The sequence below is a fragment of the Diadema antillarum genome, unplaced genomic scaffold (assembly GCF_040938485.1).
Source record: "Diadema antillarum isolate AM-2024a unplaced genomic scaffold, OU_Dant_1.0 scf00000032, whole genome shotgun sequence".
In the NCBI taxonomy this organism is placed as follows: Eukaryota; Metazoa; Echinodermata; class Echinoidea; order Diadematoida; family Diadematidae; genus Diadema; species Diadema antillarum.
Window position 1 is genome coordinate 3,958,460 of NW_027270921.1, and position 20,020 is coordinate 3,978,479.

At 40.4% G+C, this 20,020-nt stretch overlaps 1 protein-coding gene across 1 annotated transcript in view; it reads left to right on the forward strand.

Annotated features, from left to right (window-relative positions):
• Positions 1-20,020, forward strand: part of LOC139742516 (uncharacterized) — a gene marked incomplete at its 3' end in the record, with an annotated part of 198,444 nt that overhangs the window by 58,980 nt on the left and 119,444 nt on the right. The window contains exon 5 of the mRNA XM_071653051.1: positions 141-446. Coding sequence (XP_071509152.1) covers positions 141-446 — 306 coding nt within the window. The remainder of the gene's footprint in view (positions 1-140; positions 447-20,020) is intronic.

The following is a 20,020-nucleotide window of genomic DNA, read 5'->3' on the forward strand; positions in this document are numbered from 1 at the left end:
CTGTGCCTTACCTGATATGCCACCAATTTCTTCTTGATTTTCAGCAATGAACAATCTGACTCTGAATTGATTGCATTTTGTTTGTTTCTGAGGTAAGTTTCCTAAATGTCTCTTTCTGCAACTTTCTGTTTTATACACAGAGACCGCCTGCGGACAACACATCGCTTGTGCCGAAGGGCGCCCTCCCGCACACGAACCATGAGCCCCTGGCCTCTCCGACATCGCTGCCAGTAGACGGGGGCGGGGTTGTGTCTGGGCAGGGGGGCCCCCAGGCCACGATGGACGTTGACCAGCTGAAGCGGATGATGGTCAAGCAGCGGGCCCGAGAGCTGGCCGAGACGGCTCAGAAGGCCCTCATGCGGGACCGGGAGGTGGAGACTCTGAAGCAAGGGCTGGAGGCGCTGAAGAAAGAAGTGGAGCTCGTAAGACAAGATGGTCTCTTTCAGGTGAGATGGCGCCCTCGTAGATAATTTGTGTGTTTGCTCTGGATTTGGTGTCATTTGAGTGTGCGTGGATTTGGTGCTTGTCAGATGTACAGTGGCTCATGCAAATATTTGCTGCATCATATTGTTCCCATAACTGTAGCAAGTGTCTGGCAGAGGAGAATGTAAACAAGCAGCTAAGATCTTTGCGGATTTTTCTAATTCGTTGAAAGGAAAAGAGAAATGAAATACAACAAAAGGAGAAATGGAATGCAGCAAAAGAGCTGCATGAAAAAATAAGAAGATTATATCATGCTGGCAGAAGAAAAGAGGATTAATTCATGACACCTCAATATTACCCTGATCTGGGACAACAGAGATTTAGCAGTTTTTACATAGCATTTGAAACCTAAATCCTACAATTAGTTCACTAGATACACTGAAAAATGGATAGATACTTACAAACTGTAGATAGATAAATTGAATATTAACCTGTTGAGGACGAGTCCTGAGTATACTCGGGTAAGTGTCTATGGGAAATGCATGTTGTTGCAAAATCAAACCGTCTTCAACGGGTTAAAATAGGCACATCTAGATAGATAGCACAGGCAGATAGACAGAGGAATAGATATTAGATAGATTAATATATAGATAGCACATGTGGATTGACAGATAGATTACATACATAGATAGACACGAAGGTGAAACCAAGTGTCAAAGTCAGCAGTGTCATCCGAACAATGGTGTCCTCCCTCGAATCACAGACCCTGTTTTGATGGATACGTGAGGCCTTTTCATGCATTGACGGAACCGAGCCATGTCCTTCTTAATGCCTTCAGCTAACCTTAAATTTGTAGTGCTCAGTAGGATGATTGGCCTTCGTTGCGGACAGGCGTCTACTTTCCTCTCCGTACTCCATCCTTGGCGGAGATGAATTTAAAGACATTGGAGGCCCTTTTTTGTGTGGATGACAATTATGCAATACGATGAGGCTACATGTATTTCATGGAAGTGGGGTAATTGATTAGCCACTTAATTCAGCCAGTGAAGATGTATGCTGTTGGGAAAGAAATGTGCTTGGATAAGCTTAGGACCTAGCAGAGAAAACAAATAGAAAATGAATGCCAAAGATATCTATTCATTACCACTTCAGCTGGCAATGTTCGCTAATATTTTCCGCAGAGAAGGCCACTGGCTTCTTTCACAGGTGGTCATACATTGCTATTAAAATACTCATCCTGTCCCATTGTGAATTTTACTCACCATTGCAATAATTCCACTCATAGGTTTGCCCTCCCCAACCTAAAAATTTCCCCCAATCACTCAGTTAGTCCAGCTCTCTTCAGCAATATGGTTAATGTTCTCACTGTTCTTTGATATATGTTGCTATACAATAGCAATGGTAATACGTTATGAATGGTATGCCTTTATACTTCTTTTTTAAGCACACACACACACACACACACACACACACACAAAAGCATATCTAAGAATCTATATCTAAGAGTATCTATTTAGCAAATTTCCTTTTAACTCTTCAAAGCTTGCGTAAAATGTGACAATAAATTGAAAATGTAGCCAAAGTCCTCTATCATTTCACTTTGGGTAGAGTTAGAGGGATTAAATGGCAATCATTGAAAACAGAACACACCATCAAGTCAGGTGCAGCATCTGAAATAGGCCAAGCAATCAGCTTTGAATGCAACCAGGACACTATGAATAAAAGTTGAGGTAAAATGAATAGTACCCAATCCAGAGAGAGAGAGAGCTGTGTGTACTATTATTAGATGCAGCTAGGTGGCATCTACAATGTCCTTATTACTCATTGATATAATGCGGGAGGTATTCTGTCATTCGATATTTGATGTTCTGTCCGTATGATCTACATGGATTATTAATGCAGACTGAGTGGCTTTATGGCCTTTTGGGTGCTTTCTTTTTTTAGACGTACACAATACATACAATATCTCCCAGGAAGTTTAATTCAACTGCTCTTATTCAAATGCTCTTCATACATGATATCACCCATTTAGTGTAGTTTGAATTAACCCCCAAGGGGTGAGGTTAGATTTTTTATGTTTTAATAGCTAGTAAATGAAATAAAATGGCAAACTATATTCCATCAGTATTAAAGTGTGGTGGAGCAACACAAAAGCAGAGGTGTATATATCTGTTGTGTCCACAGTGGATTCAACTCTAAGTAGCCTGTTATCTTTTGTCAACAGATTATCTTATCAAACCCACACACTGTAAACCAAGCTTTTTTATCCTCATTGGTGTATCCACAAGATGTTCACAAGATTGTCTTTAAATTCATTCAAAATTTTCATTTCTTTCAGCTCATACTATCAACAACCTTATTGGAGTATGCATAACACACGACTGTATTGTTAGATTGAGAAAAACAAAATCCTAAAATACAATTTTGCTGCCAAACCTATGCCGAGGATTTTAGAAGCATCGACAATATTCAAAGAACACTAGCATTGTCTATGAAAAAAGAAAAGAAACATGTCTCAGATGTGCTGTTTTTGTACCCATATATGTGGTTGAAAATACTCTGAGAATACAATAGCTTCAATAAAAAAAAGACATCCGTCTTGTTGAACATCATATTGATACACTGACAAAGAGTTAGGCTCATGCTAAAAGTCACAGCAAGTCATTGCCAAGAATATACTCATCAATTGGTAATGAGATGAAGAAGAAGATAAAAAAATAAGGGGGAAAAATGACATTTGCAAGTATAATGCCTCCACCGGAGTGAAGCAGACGGCTGTCGTTCCCTGGAAACTGGCTCTCTGGAGCTGCGAGACGAGGAGCTCACGTTGGATCGCTGAGTAAATATTGCCGACTTCACCGTGTGTGTCTCAGTCAGGTGATTACATACAACATGGAAAATTTGTTGAGCTGGTATGCTTTCCTTCTACAAAAGATTGTATTTTTGTTTCTGATTTGTTTGTTGCTTTTTTTTGTGTGTGCCAAATAAGATTCTTCTGTCAGGATGTGTGCGTGATATCAAAAGAGACTGCAGAAAATGGACAGGACTTCATGCTGAAATGTGAAGGTTATAAATAAAACGTCTGGCATCTTTTTTTTTTTCAATTCTCGTCTGCAATCTTTGAAATGTCAACAGGCAAGTGGCATTACTCTTTTTTTTTATTGTGTAAGGATCCCTTATCTGTCATTTTTTTTCTTTGCATAGTCTCTTCCAGTAGAGGGGGGAAAAATACACACCGACAAACAAACAGGTGTTTAAAGCACCCAGCTTTCACATGGAGTATGATGAGGCTGTCTTGTTATCTCGTCAGGGTGGTAGGTAGGAATGACGTGGGTGGATTAAAACAGGCTGCAGAGCTGGCGATGATTCTTTTATCAGAGTTTTTTTTTTTTTTTGCGACGACTATCAATAGGAACGATTGGATGTGTGAGCGATTGATCGAGGCCTCGATGCACGGGGAACATGTCTGACCGCTCTCGCCTGCCGCGTTTCGTCTGTCAAACTACCGGTCCTTTGTCAGAGGTGATGCATTCGGGAAGGTGTGTCCTGGGTAATCTTTGATGGCAGTATATCACCTGCACATGTTGCATCACGGATCTGTACTCATTTTGTGGTCAGTTTGGGCTATGTGCTTCTGTGCTACCATTTCACAGTGCGCTTCAATGGGCCAAGCCATTTTTACACCCTCTGTGTGGTTAAAAATTAGTGGTGACAGCTTGCTCATCAAACTTTTGTCTACAAGTCTTCTTTCTTCAGTGACTGGCAGGCACAGATACCTAACCCTTGGTGTATCTTGAGTGCTGATTGGCACAGAAAACCTCATAGCCTTGTACACACTGTCTAAAAGTCTCTGGCAGAGAAAGGGTTAAACGGCTCCCGGGCATCTGCCACTCATCATTTGCATTCCCCAGGGAAACGTATCTCTTCCAAAACTCTCCAAGATTGGTGCATCTACCGGTATCTACTGGGAAGAATTTGTACACTTTTCTGCTGCTCTGGATTTGCATCCTTCTCTGCTGATGTCCAGTGCATTCTGTGGAGACACTTGCGGAGAATCAAAAATTGGCGGCATGGTGCAAGAATTATTGTCTTCGTGAATTCTATCTGGGGTCGCCACTCTCCCCCTGCACTTGGAAGGTTACTCTCAGTCAGTCCATCAGTCATAACCACCAGCTCTGTCGATCAGATTTTGATCCCTCTGTTTCGTTTGATATCCAAGGTTGCAGCGAGATTTGAGTGTAAACGGATGGATGGATCGCTCATTATGGAGATGTAGTCCTGGTGATCATACTGTAGCTGGCACATCTCCAGTGGATGAAAATTGGTGGTAGAGGCACATATACCTTGATTACTGTGGACATTACTTAACACTTGCAGTATCCAATTGGCCATGATCTCAGCAATTACCGTGATCTGAGGCACTGTGAGACTGTTTGTATTTCTATCATTACAGAGGGGAAATAGAAGGTGAAATCAAAACACTTTATCAACCACTCTGTGTCTTACTGATGACTTCATACAGAATCTTTGAAAGCTGAATATATGAGCAAGTGAATGTGTATTTTTTTAAAAGTTGGTCACAGCTGTTACAAGACTGGATGATTAGGGAACTCCTGTGTGATGTCCTCTTCAAACTGTCTTTAATTGCTTTCCTTTACACATTAACCAAAACCAGCTGAAATCTTTGGCTGGCAGTGCAGTGTTACATTCAAGTCACATCTTACCTGCCTTTCAATATTCTAACAATATCTTTTATGTTGACTTGCGTGAAGAGTGGGGTGAAAATATGCCCCTGTGATCGGCTAACCAAGTGGCAACATTTTTCCTCAGTTTTCAGCAATTGATTGACACCCGATGACGTGGGCCAATTCAGACCTTGTCTCTTCTCTGTACGTGCTTCTCAATGCGTGGGGCCATCTAACACGCCACGCCACACGTCTGATTGGCCATTTTTTTTTTTTTTGCATCCCTCAGGACTGGCTTGTCTACAAGGTGTCCAAAGACAACACGACGCATCTCTGTGCCTGATTGTGAACTTGTGAGATTAACTGACATAGAGAAAGATAAGAGTGAGAGAACAGAGAGAGGGGGAGGGAGAGAAGAGAGAGGAGACATAGAAATATTAAAAGCAAAGCGAATGAGATATTATTGATATCATCTCTGCTTATGATGAGGCCTGTGTCCCGTCTCTCGTTAGTGGACTGAGCTGATTGCCATTTCTAATCTGTTTGAGTTTGGCATGGCTGCAAGGCCATTTGCATATTGATTGGAACAAGCAAAGAGAGGAGAGAACGAAAAAAACTCCACACAATAACAACGACAACGAAAAGTTGGCTGTGCATGGTTGTGGTCGATTACACTAAGTGAAACATATATATACCTGAATATAGATAGGCAGATATGAATATATGCATACATATAGCAGTCCGATGCAGGTGGTTCGTCTCTTCTGGAGTAGATTTCAGCCCGGATGATGCTCTTCCTCCGCCTTCCTCACGAGTTGCAGCAGGGGGATCAGTCGCTTTGCCGGTGCGGGCTGACATTTTGTTTGATTGATGTGACTTTTGTTGGGCGGAAACCCCCAATAAAAAATATAATTCAAATAAAAGGTTTGTTTTCTTTTTGAGAAGGACAATACAAGCCTTAAAAAGTCAACATAGACCTAATAGGGTCGTGCTAGTACCCATCTGCGCCAGAGGAGGAGGGAACAGAAAATCAACAACCGACAATCATTGTGAATTCTGTCTCTACCGGGAAATGGCCCAATAGATTAAGTGGACATTAGAACCCGCTGGAGAAACTGAACAAGATGAATGGGAATGATGGTGCCAATCAGACCAGTGGTGTCAACGGGACCAGCGGTGTCAATGGGACTAATGGTGTAGACAGGACCAATGGTGTCAACGGGATTAACGGATTTAAGCACTACAGCCATCAAAATGGTGCGCTGCAGAGAACAAAGGTAATGGAAATTGATGTAGCCCATGAGTGCACTATTGAATGGAATGAGACAAAGTTTGTCAGACTGTGATTACAGGAATTCCATATGTCCAAACCTGTAGTATATTTCCAAGTTTGTTTGTTTGTTTGTTTGTTTGTTTGTTTTATTTTATTTAGTCACGGGTTAAAATGCAAACATTGCTTCGTGACAATTTCTCAAGTAACTCTCCTTTTTGCCATTCTCAATTTTATATTTATTATCGGTTTTAGTTTTGTGTGTGACGGCATTGATGTGTGCCATGGCATTTTGAGAGTGGAATTGGTAATACAGAATTTTGTAAGAGTAAAGCTTGGATCTTTTGAAATGCAGTGTTCCTTTTTCTGTCATAAGATATAGTATATGTCAGTTTTCTGTTATAAGTATATATCAGATGTAAGGACAAAATATCTGCTGTATGTGTTGTCTATAGTTCATTTCACATCATGATTTAAATGTCACACATCCAAATAGGATAGTCACAAGGGAGGGGCTTCTTCAATTTTGAGGAAATCTCACTAGGTAGTATCTGTTTATTTGCTGGGTATGGGAAACAGACAAGGATATCTTCATATGTGTCCTCCAGCAGCGCATGATGTATTACCATGGTAACAATCTTCCTGGGAAACACAAGGCAGGTGAACCTTGCTTCGTGGCAATTTCTCAAGACATTTCTTCCTGCAGAAAAGTGTTGCAGTGCTACAGTTTGTAGGTACTGGCTTCCAGCTTCACCCCAGTACCATGCTGGTAGTTTTCCCGTGTCTGCGCAGTATTGCAGCTAAGGGAAAATTAGGTTTGGAATGCTTCAAAGGGAAAACAGAAGAATGCATTTTCACATGTTTAGAATCCAGCTTATTCATATAATCGTGCTCATTCAACACTGCGGTAGTGCAGATATTCCTTTATTGGTGAAATTAGTTTTTTATCCAGTGGTTGGTTGCTAGTAGTAGTCATCCTACCTCTTTTTAACCAGCTTTTGACTTCATGTGTATGTTAGAATATGTCAGGACATGGTATCCTGGATCACAGTACCCACGATGTGTATAAGCTTTGCTATAACTTCTACTGATTTCACAACAAAATCTTTGTTTTCTGTAAACCACTGACAAAAAAACAACTCAGTGCTTCTCTAGTAAAATATAAAAAGATTTCTTTTATCAACTGCAGACAAAATAAATGTTAACGACCTCATTGCCTGTCCATGCATCGATGAGAGTAACCTGTGATATGATAGTTATCCTGAAGTGTATAATAGTCGAGTACAGAACATCACATTCAACTTGAAGAGCTCTGGAGTACTTGATCCCACAGTTGAAGTTAACTAAATGTAACCCGTTTAGGATGAGTCCCGAGTATACTCGGGCAGGGGTCTATGGGAAATGCATGTTGCAGCAAAATCAGCCTGTCCTCAACGAGTTAAAGTACTTTAGTACAATGAATATTACAGTGTATGCTGCATTCCAGCCTCCACCAGAAGATATAATGCTAAAAAGTCGTACATCCACTTGACACCCAGATGGATGAGGTGTGACCCAGTGGTCGGCCAGGAGAGAAATCCTCCACATTCTTGTTAGTAATGTTTTAAAAGTGTTTTAAAAGGCAAATCAAAATCTGTCTCAATATACATCTCTCTCTCTGTTCCTTTCTATCCCCCGATTGCACCCTGTGAAACATGTGAGGCCCATCTTGATTTATTGTTGATCCATTTGCATGTCGTGTCAGGATTTTCTCATCCAAATTACATGGTGAAGCTGAAAGTGAAATCTAGTGATTTTCAATTTTCATGCTATGGCTTCTCTGCCCAGGACCTGACATTGAGATTAATTCATTCATGCATTTTCAACACCTAGGGTACGAGCAACTCCAGATGTGTAGATCTTGCTCTTGCAAAATAGATGTGATATCTAGGAGTGTCAATATGCTTTGTGCATACACACAGCGTCTACATAGTACTCAAAGTTATGATGTGCCCATACTTGTATGTGTATTGTTATATGACTTATAGATACAGAGCATATCTGAATTGTAGCTTAATTGCAGAAGAACGAATCAAAGAGTATACAAACACATGTATACTGTAAAACCAGAAATTTGAGCATGAATAAAACTTTTGTGAATTTTGCAAGGAGCTAAGATTCGTAAAAGTAAAATGCACATGACAGTGTGTGTTTGCACAATGCATTGAATGCTAGTGACAATTTGCGAAACTTTCATGCTGTGAAAAAGGTGGCCGTTGGCTCCAATTCATGAAACTTTCATGCCGCGAATGCTTCTAGTTTTATAGTACATAACATGGAGATGCCCTGAAAGTAGATTTGCATCCCACTTCACATTCTGCTTACATAGTTTGTCTCCGTTATCTTATCTTGTCCATCCCGATAAATTATGCACTTGTTAACATTGGAACATGCAATTGAAATACACGCTACAGATCAGTGGAACAATGGATCAATTTGCTTTCTGAGAGGTTGTCAAGGTTTAGAAGGAAAAAAAAAACACACCGTCCAACCAAATGATGTGGGCAGATAGAGAGTTATTCTATCGGATGTAAAGAGGAGTGATACGGCATTGAGTGAGGAAAAGCAGACGATGAATATCCCTCAGTGTTGGCTGCCGCTGTCCTTGAGAAAGATCTCTCAACCGAACCGCAGAAATTGTCCACTAAAGTTGGAGGCTGCCACTTTGGTTTATGTACCTTCTCCGACGGCCTCGTTTTCAACCCTTCTTCTCATCCCTATTGCCATGAGAGGCTCGCCAGCCGGCATTATGCAGAATCAATCGCTTCTTTTCCCTGGCTCGCCATTTGAAACAAAAAACAACAACACACACACCAAAAAGGCAAATGTTCACTTGTTGGTGGAATAGATGTCGACTTTAAGAGTAGAAATTCCGGTGAGATAGCAAGTGCATGGTACTGTGTGCTCTGTGTTGTGTTTTTGGTGTGTACATGAATTTAAGGTGGATGTAATGGTCTTCGGGTCGCCCCACTCATTATGTTTTTGGTTTGCTTAATTATAGTTGATTGTATATTGTTTGCATAAAGTCTACCCCACATTTAAGATGAATGTTTTGTTATGTGAAATTATAGGAATCAAATGTAAGATTATTGAAAAATCAATATGTGCATGTTTTGTTGTTTGCGTGTGTGTGTGTGTGTGAATTGATTTGGCTTTATTTGAATGGAAGTGAAAATATTATTTGAAAAAAAAAAGTGTTTGTGTGTGTATCAGAAAGGGGTTTGACATGATAACATTTGAACATTCCTTTAATTCTCAAGTCTGAAATGTGCAAGGTCCCTCCCCCTTCACACGTATACATAGTAAGAATGCATTGTTGCTAGTTTGTTTCTGTGCCAGATTTTGCTCATAAAAGACAACCTTTCAAAGTTGGACAGAATCAGTGCTCTTAGTTGTTTTTTCCCATATTCTGTGGGTGTTTTGCTTTTTAATTCATGTGGGTTTTTTTTTTTCTTCAAATTCCGGTCTTGGAAAGTAACTGCAAAACATGATATGTTTGCAGCATGAAATTTTTGCAAATTGGAGCCGATGACCTTTTTGGCAGCATGAAATGTTCACTAGTTGCCACTGTCATTAAATGCGTATTAGTGTAGACAAAAACTTCTGCATGCATTCTAATTTCGTGAACCTTGGCTCTCGCGAAATTCACCAAATTATAATGCCCACAAACATTCCTTGTTTTACAGTAATGTGTATCTTGGGCAAGAATTGGAAATATCTTATATATATTTTTTGAAAGTCACATAATGAGGCTAATTTTCCCCAGTCCCTCTATAAGGTGCCCCCGCTCCAACCTCCATTGTAAAGGAAGCGTGTTTCTAAAGTTATCTTCGTCATGTCGGTGTATTGAATCTAGTGGACTATTACGGCAGGAAGAGATAAATGATAAAAGCATGCATGGTTAATTTTGGACAGAAACGGCTTGCTATCAATCACCATTATGATGTTTATTGACCTTGATTGCGAGAGAGAGAGTGTGTGTGACTAAAAGAGTTAATTACAGTGAAAAAGGAAGGAACATAAAGGGAAACGGAGGGAGAAAAGAAATTACTACAGTGGAAACGGGATATGTGAAAGCTTCGTGGAGATGAATTCTGACAACCAAATTTTTGGGCCATCACAATTCTCCTCGGGATTGACTTGACATCTGTAGTCTCTCTTTCTCTTTCTTTTGCTGTCTGTCCTTATTTCCATCCATCGTCTGCTTCCTGGCAAATTTGATAACTTCATCAACCCTCTGTACAACCCTGGGGGTGTGAAAATAAATTGTCCATGTATTTCTTGTTCCCTGTGTTCCACACTGTGGAGAGACGGCTGGTTGCAACCAAAGGGCATGAGCAGAAGAAATGAAATAGTTCTCTTGTTTTTAACAAAAAATGTCAGTCATTGCATTAAGTGCTGAGTATATGTAGGTCAAATATCTACCCCTCATAATTAGAACTCATGAGCACAGTATACAACACACATGAATATTATGCTCTATACTGCTGGGAGAGATTTAGGCTCGGTCCTACGAAATGCTTGGCTTGATGTTTCAGAAGGCTAGACGTAGAGAGCAACAGGTCTTGAATCTTTGAACTTAAATATTATTACATGAATATCTATCCCTCTATCTATGTATCTGATTATTTGTCTATTTACATTTGCATGCATACATGATTTTGTCACTGCATGTGTATACCTAGATATAATAGTACTTAAGTATATTTGTACAGATGTGTGTGTGTGTGTACTTGTTTCATTTGAAATGTGGCCACCAGTTTTGTCCCCAGGGAATTTGATAAAAAAGAGGATATGATAAACAATATGGATTGTGCTAAAGGGCTGGAATAGGTTCTGAACCATTGTCAACTAAAAAACAACACACCACAGGCGGGTACATGCATTGTCAAAGAAAATTGGTATGGCGTTTCAGTGAATGATACAGTTAAATATTCATAGAGCGTGAAACGTGCGGATCATAAATCGATTGTTTTCTTTCTGGCGGTGATGAAATATTGATTTTTGACGGGGCCGTACGCTTGATCATAATGCATACGTGCTGGCTTTGAGAGGTTCTAGAGGTCAGAGATATGGTACGCATGGAATAAGAACAGATATCAGTATATATCACTTCTTTGCATGTATACATGTAGAAATAGATGACTACATTGTAAGTTGAAAATATAGTAATAGTTCAGAATTGAAACATATATTAGATCAGTTTAGAATTAAAAACAGACACCAGTGTTTCAACCTTTTGTGGAATAGGTATAGGAAATGATATCCATTATGTGAGAAAGAAACTATGGAATATACCATGGAACAAAAATACCAGTTTATCAGTCATTTGCTTATGTGGATGTAGAAAAAGATGACTAAGTAGAAGATATACTTGTAGGATTAGTTCAGAACTGAAACATATTTGGGAATTAAAGATAGACACCAGTGATTCTATCTTTTGTGTGGTCAGTGTTCACAATTGAATGTATAGTAGAATACAAAATACACATATTAGATGTATAATTTACATCGAACTAGACATTTGAGGCACTATATCCATATGTAAGACCTCTTACAAAAGTGGAAATATGACAAATTTATTCATGATGCATACTTTTTAATACCTTTCCAGCTATAATGCATGTACTTCTTGTCTAAATTTGCTGTTACAGGTATATCATGCCACTTACATTTACTCTAATACACCCCCTGTTTATAATGCATTTTCATATGAAAACAAATGGATGCTATCTGCGAAGGACATGTTTGCATTCTTGACCAGTACAGTGAACCAGTAACTCCCCCACCCCCACCCCCATGAGTAAATCTTGGCCCGCTGTAATCATAAGAAGATGAAGGTGATGTATATGATTTCACAGTATCGGGCGACCTCGAGGGAGGTCGTTGCTCACCAGAGCGTGTCGCCTTGAAATGAGGTCAACTGGACACGGAGTCTTCCACACTTGAGTTTTCAGGCTGTTTGAAGTGTGGGAGAGTTTTTAGAGAGAGAGGGAGAGCAATGAAATGTATTCCTAACCTGCAGTTCAGGAGTAGTAGTAGTAGTAGTAGTAGTAGTAGTAGTAGTAGTAGTAGTAGTAGTAGTAGTAGTAGTAGTAGTAGTAGTAGAAGTAAGAATAGTAATAGTGCTTAGTAGTAAGAGTAGTAGTGGTAATTGTCATCATGATAGTGATAGTAACAGTGTATAGAAGCAAATTCTTGTAGAAAAAAAAATCTTTTATCTGTGGCTTGAATATCAAATAGATGACTCACGATCATGTTACGTTTTTCCCAGCACACAGGACAAAAATTTAAAGTGCATTTTTGAAGAAGCCATCTTGCTCATATTGCAGAATTTCCTGTGAGTTCATAGATAAAGCACAAGCTGTTTCTGGCACGTTCTCCTCTTAAAAGACAACTAGACATAGCCAGTGAGTAAGTCACTCAAACAAGAAAAAGTGTATTGACAAGGTCCCGACAGTTGAGTTTAGGGACAATGTTACAGAGGCAGTGTGAGGTACTAGAAAGCAAGTGGAATAAAGGGTCTGTGAATGGAGACTAGGAGATCATATAGATTTTGGTCAACGAGCAAGCTCGAGCAGCCAGAGCTCAGACACCGATACAAGCCAGCGAGCATGGTGCCAAGCTCATCTCACACACGCCATATGAATATGAGCACAATTTCCATGGTAGGCAGATGGAGGATTGGAGCGCACGTCTCATTCTGAAGACTGCACCGTCACACACACACACACACACACACACACACACACACACACACACATTACAGACACACATGCAGAGCACACGCTCACATATACAACACCCACAAAACACACACACACACACATACACACACACACATGTGTACACATGATATACATGTACAGCGGCACACATGTACTCAGGTGCTGGAATGACTTCAGAAGATGCCAACATGCGTAAAAACACACTTAAATGATTAACTGACAGACACACACAGAGACAGACAGACAGACAGACATTGTACCCTGCCTCGCATTCCCCGTGTCTGTTCATCTCTCTCCCTCTCCCTCTCTCTCCTGTCCTTGCTTCCCCCGCGCTGCACTCTCGCCATTCCGACCACCTTCGACGGGACGGAGGTATTAATGCCGTGTGCTCGCCGACCACCGCTATTGTGTACTGTTGCTAAAGGCGAGCGCTGACGTTCGGGGAAAATAACCGGCTTTTACATGTGCTCTGGTGGGGCAGCCATCTCAAGACCCTGACTGCAGCCCATCTGGAGGGATTCGAGCGGGTGGTGGTTAGTGGATATATATAAAGGCAGAGCTTTCCAGCTAAGGTAGGCCAGAGAGTAGTGTGCAATCCCCATGGTCGACCTGGGTGATCCATTTCTGACTGCATTCTTTTATTATTTCAGTGATGTGAAAGATTAACCAATTATTGTAAATTGTAACCTAATTTTGGCATGTCTCGTAGGGGCGATTGTATTTTCGAGGGTCGTTTTGTGTATTGTGTGTGTCCTGTCATTTTCTACTGTGTTGCTGATGTACCCTAGTTAGCAGGACTTGATATTCAGGCAGTCAGCGGCTGAGTGAGTACTTGTTGACCGACAAGTGCTCCTTCCTAACCATGTTCGGCGTCAAAAAATAGTGGTTACACAGTTTTAGCCTGTATTTGTTTGTTTTGCTTTTGGTGTTAAATAGACAGTTGTACTTGCCTAGATTCAGACAACTCTTCCATAAGTGTATGCTCTGAACCCCAGTTGGCATGAACAAACCATAGTTTATAATATGTAAGTGCTGTTGCCATGGGGACTGGACGCAAATACTGAAACCCATGACAACATGGCTTTTGTGGAGCAAGGGTAGCAGTCTGTGTATGATCACTCCATTGCTTTCAGCTAATTAATCTAGCGTGTTTTCATGTTGCAAAGCAAACCGCTCTGCATCATTGGGGAGGCAGTGTATCATCTAGTCCCTTGGTCTCCCAGTAGACTCTTCATCACAACAGGACTTCTCTTGTTTCAAAAGTCTTAGCGATGGCCTTGTATAATGCCAATGAGGATTTAATGCATAATTGGGTCCACAGATTTGTTTGAGGTAAAACAAAGCGTGAAAGAGGCCAAATTTAGAAATGATGTCACCACTGTACTATAGGGAGTTGAGTGTATTAAAGTGGTAAACTAATGCTTGTTTTTCACCACCAACAGGTGTTTTGTGTTTCTTTCAGTTGGAATGTTGTTTACTGAAGCACAGAGGCTGACCATATTAGGGGGCTTTAGATCTGCAAAGCCAGTGTTTATGACATACCTCCTCCCAGGTAGAACAATGGGAACAGCTGTCTTGCACATGTGCATAACTATTTTGTTGTTGTTGTTGTTGTTGTTGTTGTTGTTGTTGTTGTTGCCAAATAGCTGTGTCCCAAGATTCATGTCACTGATGTAAGCTGGCTATTGTTTTCTCTGGGGAATCATTTAATTGATGTTGCACACTATAATGATTCTGCCTCTGGGGAGAAGTTATTAGACAGGTGTATACTGTGGGTGTCAAGAGTAAATATCAGGCTTAGATATGAAAGTAGCAAAACCAAAAAATATGATAATCAGGTTTTTGAGCAAAACAAATTAAATGTCAACCCCAAATAAAATATGGGTGCACATAATCACCCTAATCACCCCCCCCCCATCTTCCAGAAATTTTGAAAATGTGTGTCTACACTTTACTTGATCATTCTGATATTTATGTTTACATGGTAGGTGCTTTTTCCAACTAGCAGTGCAATATTGTGCTGTTGTCACCAGTTAAGACAACATTCATGTGGACTTTTTTTCCCTCAGTGTTCAAGCAGATATGATAATATGCATATAAACAATGTATATGTTTCTGTATTACACGTATCTCTGCTTGTTATCATGCTTGGGGAGGCAAATGACGAAAACGTATGGCATAGGGTGAAGGATGCATATCTTGAAAGCTGAGATAAATTTTTTATCAGTGCTTTCTGTGGGTGTTCAAAGTGTGAAATAAATATTTGATGCTAGTGTGTTTGCGTGGTGGGGCGGGGGAAGAGGGGCTAAATAAGTTAACATTATGGACATCATCCCATTACATATGATGAGGAGGAAGAAGAGCAGAGCATTAGGGGAAATTTCTCCGGTCACAATGCATATTACCACCTGCGGTGGCTTCGTAGACGTATGTGTGTTTGCAGGCACGCATGACGAATCTACGAACACGAGTGGAAGCAAGATACGGTGATGATATTTGCACAAGATTAAGAGAGTGATGGACTAACCATGGTGCATGCCTTCTCTTGTGGGAGTGGGGGAACCTAAAAAGCTACGGCTGAATGCGCATATCAGCTGACCTTCTGTGATTTTTTTCCCCCCACTCATAAAGAGACTGACAGATTGAGAAATTATGCATGTTCATATGTGACCTTAAAGTCTCAGCTATCATCGTCATCCTTATCATTAAGTTATGCAGCAACATTATCAGTTTCAGTAGTAGCGCTGTTTCTTTCTCTGGGTTTTTTCCCCACTCATTTCATGCACCTTACAATGTTTAGCGTTGTTCAGATGGTAGGGAGTATGGGGGCTACATTGTCCTTCCTCCTTAGATCTCAAGTAGATTTGCACTGGTTGGAGTTTAGGGTTGATCATCAAGGTACTTAATACAGAGGATTTTCAATTGGGCAAACTTTGGGCTGCATGAGTTATATCTCATCAGATGTTTCTGTTGCCTTGTTGGGGAACATGTAGGAGCTGCTGCTTTAATAGTCCTAGTTCTACCAAGCTGTGTCCATGGAAACGGGGCATCTTGTCTTCCGATGCCACCATTTCATTGACTAGCACGACATCAATTCAACGATGAGTGTTCTTCCTAATTTTTTTATGCACATATGCCCCTTGCCATCTGTTCCGTGGAAGAGGTCCAAAGTGTAAGTGCATTTGAGATATGTAACAGCGTGTGTGTCAATATCTTAGTCCAGTCAGCTACTCAAAATGAAGTGTTTATGGATTGGCGAAGGTACCCAGCATGCCTTGAGTAGTCCTTAGTAACCAGCCTTTCATATTACACATCCCACATTGAAAACCTGTCGATAAGGGTTATTTTTGTTTTCTTTCCTCACTCTCTTGTTCTTTGAGGTAGTTGCAAATAAAAGAGATGAAAGAAATGGATATCAATGGTTACTGGATTGAAGTTTCCGATTCTTCTCATGTGAAGAGTTAAGATGAGTTTTACTGTTTGTTTGTTTGCCTACTCACTTGTCTGAAATTAAGAAATTTTGCCTAGTTGCATTAAGGTAAGGGAAGCTTGATCCTATCACAGAATATGCATGGGACTAATAGCATGTGGAGGAATTGGACACCTGCAAAAAAAAAAAATGTGAAGGAAACTGGAAGAGGAGAACAAGATTTGGTTATAGAGCAATAGAAAAGAGAGAGGGGGGGGGGGGATAGAACAGGACTAATGTGTAAGAAGAGCTGTGCCTAATTCTAATGAGTTTTAACAGGAGTTGCCTTCAGAGTTTGGTAGAAGCTTCACAAAACCCCTACAGACATCTTTCCAAGAAATTGGATCTTTTCCTGCAGGTGTAATTTTCCATCATCACCCCCAAGACTATTTTGTAGTGTCTCTTGGACAAGCATTTAATACAATATTTAGAGTCATCTCTCCCCCCCCCCCCTTGCCATGTTCCAGTTGTAGGATAGCTAGAGAAAATTAATCTTCCTTGTGGGTATTTTCAAACTGTGATCAATGTGTGAAATCTGAAACTTTGCAGAGCAAAATTCATATTTTAGCTATAGAGGGAGAGAAAAAAAACACAACAAGAAAGAGTAATACAGCTCAGAGATTAAAAGAAAAAGATTCCAATTTTGCAGATGGAGAACAAAAAAGAAAAGAAAACTAACTTGAGATTAAGTTTGGGTCTTTTGATTTTTGATAAAAAAAGGTAGATGAGATATTACCATTTTCTCCTTTCTAACTGATGTTCTTAATCATCAGCAAGGCCTTTACTTCATTTTGAAAATGAGAGTTGACAGAGGATTCCATGACGTCAATTAAAAGAATACAGATTTGTAGGTTATGAACTGGATCAATTTGGCTCATTACATTTATCACATTTGAGTGACATGGAAGGAAAAATAGAAGAAATTTATTAGTGCAATTCTGACTTTCAGAGCATAGAGAAGCAGGGTCGATTCAGGGCCACGATGTTTGCCCGATTTTTGCCTCGTTTTTACCAAGTAAACTCAAAACGGCTGACATGTGACTGGGAGTTAATCAAGGCACACGAAGGTGAGGTAGGAAGACAGTGATGCATGATGGGATTGATGCATTGTCACACTTCATTTGCCCGCACTGCCACTGATAACCGCACTGCCCGGAAAATTAAGGAAGACATTTTGTCACGTCGGCACTTAGTGCAGCCATTTAATGGAGGTCTGGGGGATTATAGGCTTAAACATGGGGATAGTGTGAGTGTGTGTTATTAATGCAACATATTGCTTTTTGTGTTTTTTCTAAGAATGGGAATTCCAGATGAGGTTTTATGATGGTTAGAGGATGAGTATTTTGGGACACGTCTTCAAAGGGCAAGCTACCCTGACCTGAAGGTGATCGTCTTAGTGATTTTGAAGTGGAAGCAGCAGGGACGAACAAGATGAATGCCGCCCCTTGCCCAATAACAAGCGTTGGCTGCATAGATTAGCTCCCCTGTGCCCTAATTAAGAGCCGAAGAAGAACTTAACCCTTTCCACATCACAGTCTGCAGACTTTCATATTAAATGGGAAAGTCGAGTGCGTATAAATACACTGCATTAAGAACTGTGGGCGAGAGCGGGGCTGATGTTGGGTTATAATGACCAGTCATGTCCTTGGCTGATAGTGAATTAGACTTGTGTCCATGATGTACATATCAAAAGGGAGAAATAAAAGCCTTTGTTGTAGGTATGGGTTTGTCAGTGTAAGCAGAGGATGCTTATGATCAGTAAAAAAGAACCAACCTAACCATTAAAACTGATTGGATACTACACTCTGTTTTTTGTTTTTGTTTTTATATTGTAACAATGAATGGATAATAATGAAAATGAGTGTTTCCACCTCACTGTGATCTCACTGTATACTGTGCATCAGTATTAATTCATTTTCTTTCAGCATTTTTTTGTTTGTTTATGTGTACGTATGAATGTGTGAAAGAATATATCGTCGCTGGGGTGACAAGACCTTGTATCTGCAATTTTGGTGAAAATTACTTTTTTGCATTTATGGTCAAATAATCAGTTAAGTGATGTCCTGTCCAAATCCTAGCTGTCTTACCCCAAAAATGAAGCCACCACGGCATGCCAAAGGAAAGGCTATCCCATTCGGTACAATGCTTTGGCCGCCATGTTTTTTGGCTCTCCTGAACATTTGTCATTTTGTAGATAAGAGGTCTTGTCGCCCCAGCGACGATATGCCAGCATGTATTTCAGTCAGCTGTAGCTGACTTGTATAATAATCTGACACAAAGTGTCTTAAGCTTGCTAGCTCTGTTGAGCAATTCATATGTCTTGTGGAAACTCATTTGTTTACATATAACTATTGATAACTCCATAGCTTTGGTTCATTCCCCATCTTGGTACAATTCCTTTCTTTCGTTTCTTTGGTCTATTGTTTTTCTAGAGATTCCCCAGCACAAAGGAACTAGATGCATTCTGTGAGAAATGCGTGTTTTATGATTTTTTTTTGCCTTGTTGTAGCAAAGACAACAGAAATATACAGCTGGTGCTACACGTAGGTTGAAATAGTGGACCTGGAAAAATATCTGCAAGCTTGCATGATATTTAGATTATAATGATAGCTTTAAATGTAAAATGGATTAAGTGGGATATGTGATGAACAACAACAATTGAAAGAACTGTCATAGAATATACATTTTTGCTGTACCAGTATGTGTTATTTTCAAGTGGAACTATAATGAAAGCCAGAATTGACATATATACATGGCATACATTTATGCAATAAAATATTGTAGATAGTAGATATGATTGGAAAGAGTTCAAATTCTTGTACTTTTTATACCTAAGAAGAATTGTGACTTGTTTTGGGTTTGATTTGGGTTTGAAATGGGGGGGGGGGGGGGGGGGAGATTTCTGTGGTTTGTGCCTCTTCAACTCTGTGAATGGTCTCTCTTAGAATAAGCATACATAGATTTCTAGAGTAGTAACCTGTTTGAGGCGTGAGTAATGCGGAGTCCACATGCGGATTTGAAGAAGCCTTCCAGACATAGCGCGGGCAAATCGAATCATTTTGTGCACTTAAGGCACGCCGGCGTGAAAATGGTGCGGGCTTGATGGGAACGACATGCTCCGTTGATTGTCATACCCCCACCCCAACCCCACTTTCTCGATCCCCCCCTTCCCTCCACTACATGCCTTATTGTGCACTGCCACCACAAGAGAACAGCTAGGCCTCGATCTTGCCGTTGAGTGCTGGTACGCAACTGTGCGAGTCCTCGATGGGATACACTACCGTCTTGTCAGTCAGGACAAGATAAATCAATGGGCTGAGTGGGAAAGGATTGTGGAGAGATTTTGAAATTGGAGCAGTCATCTTCTTAGCGTAAGTAGAAATGCATACTTGAATCGGGCATATCT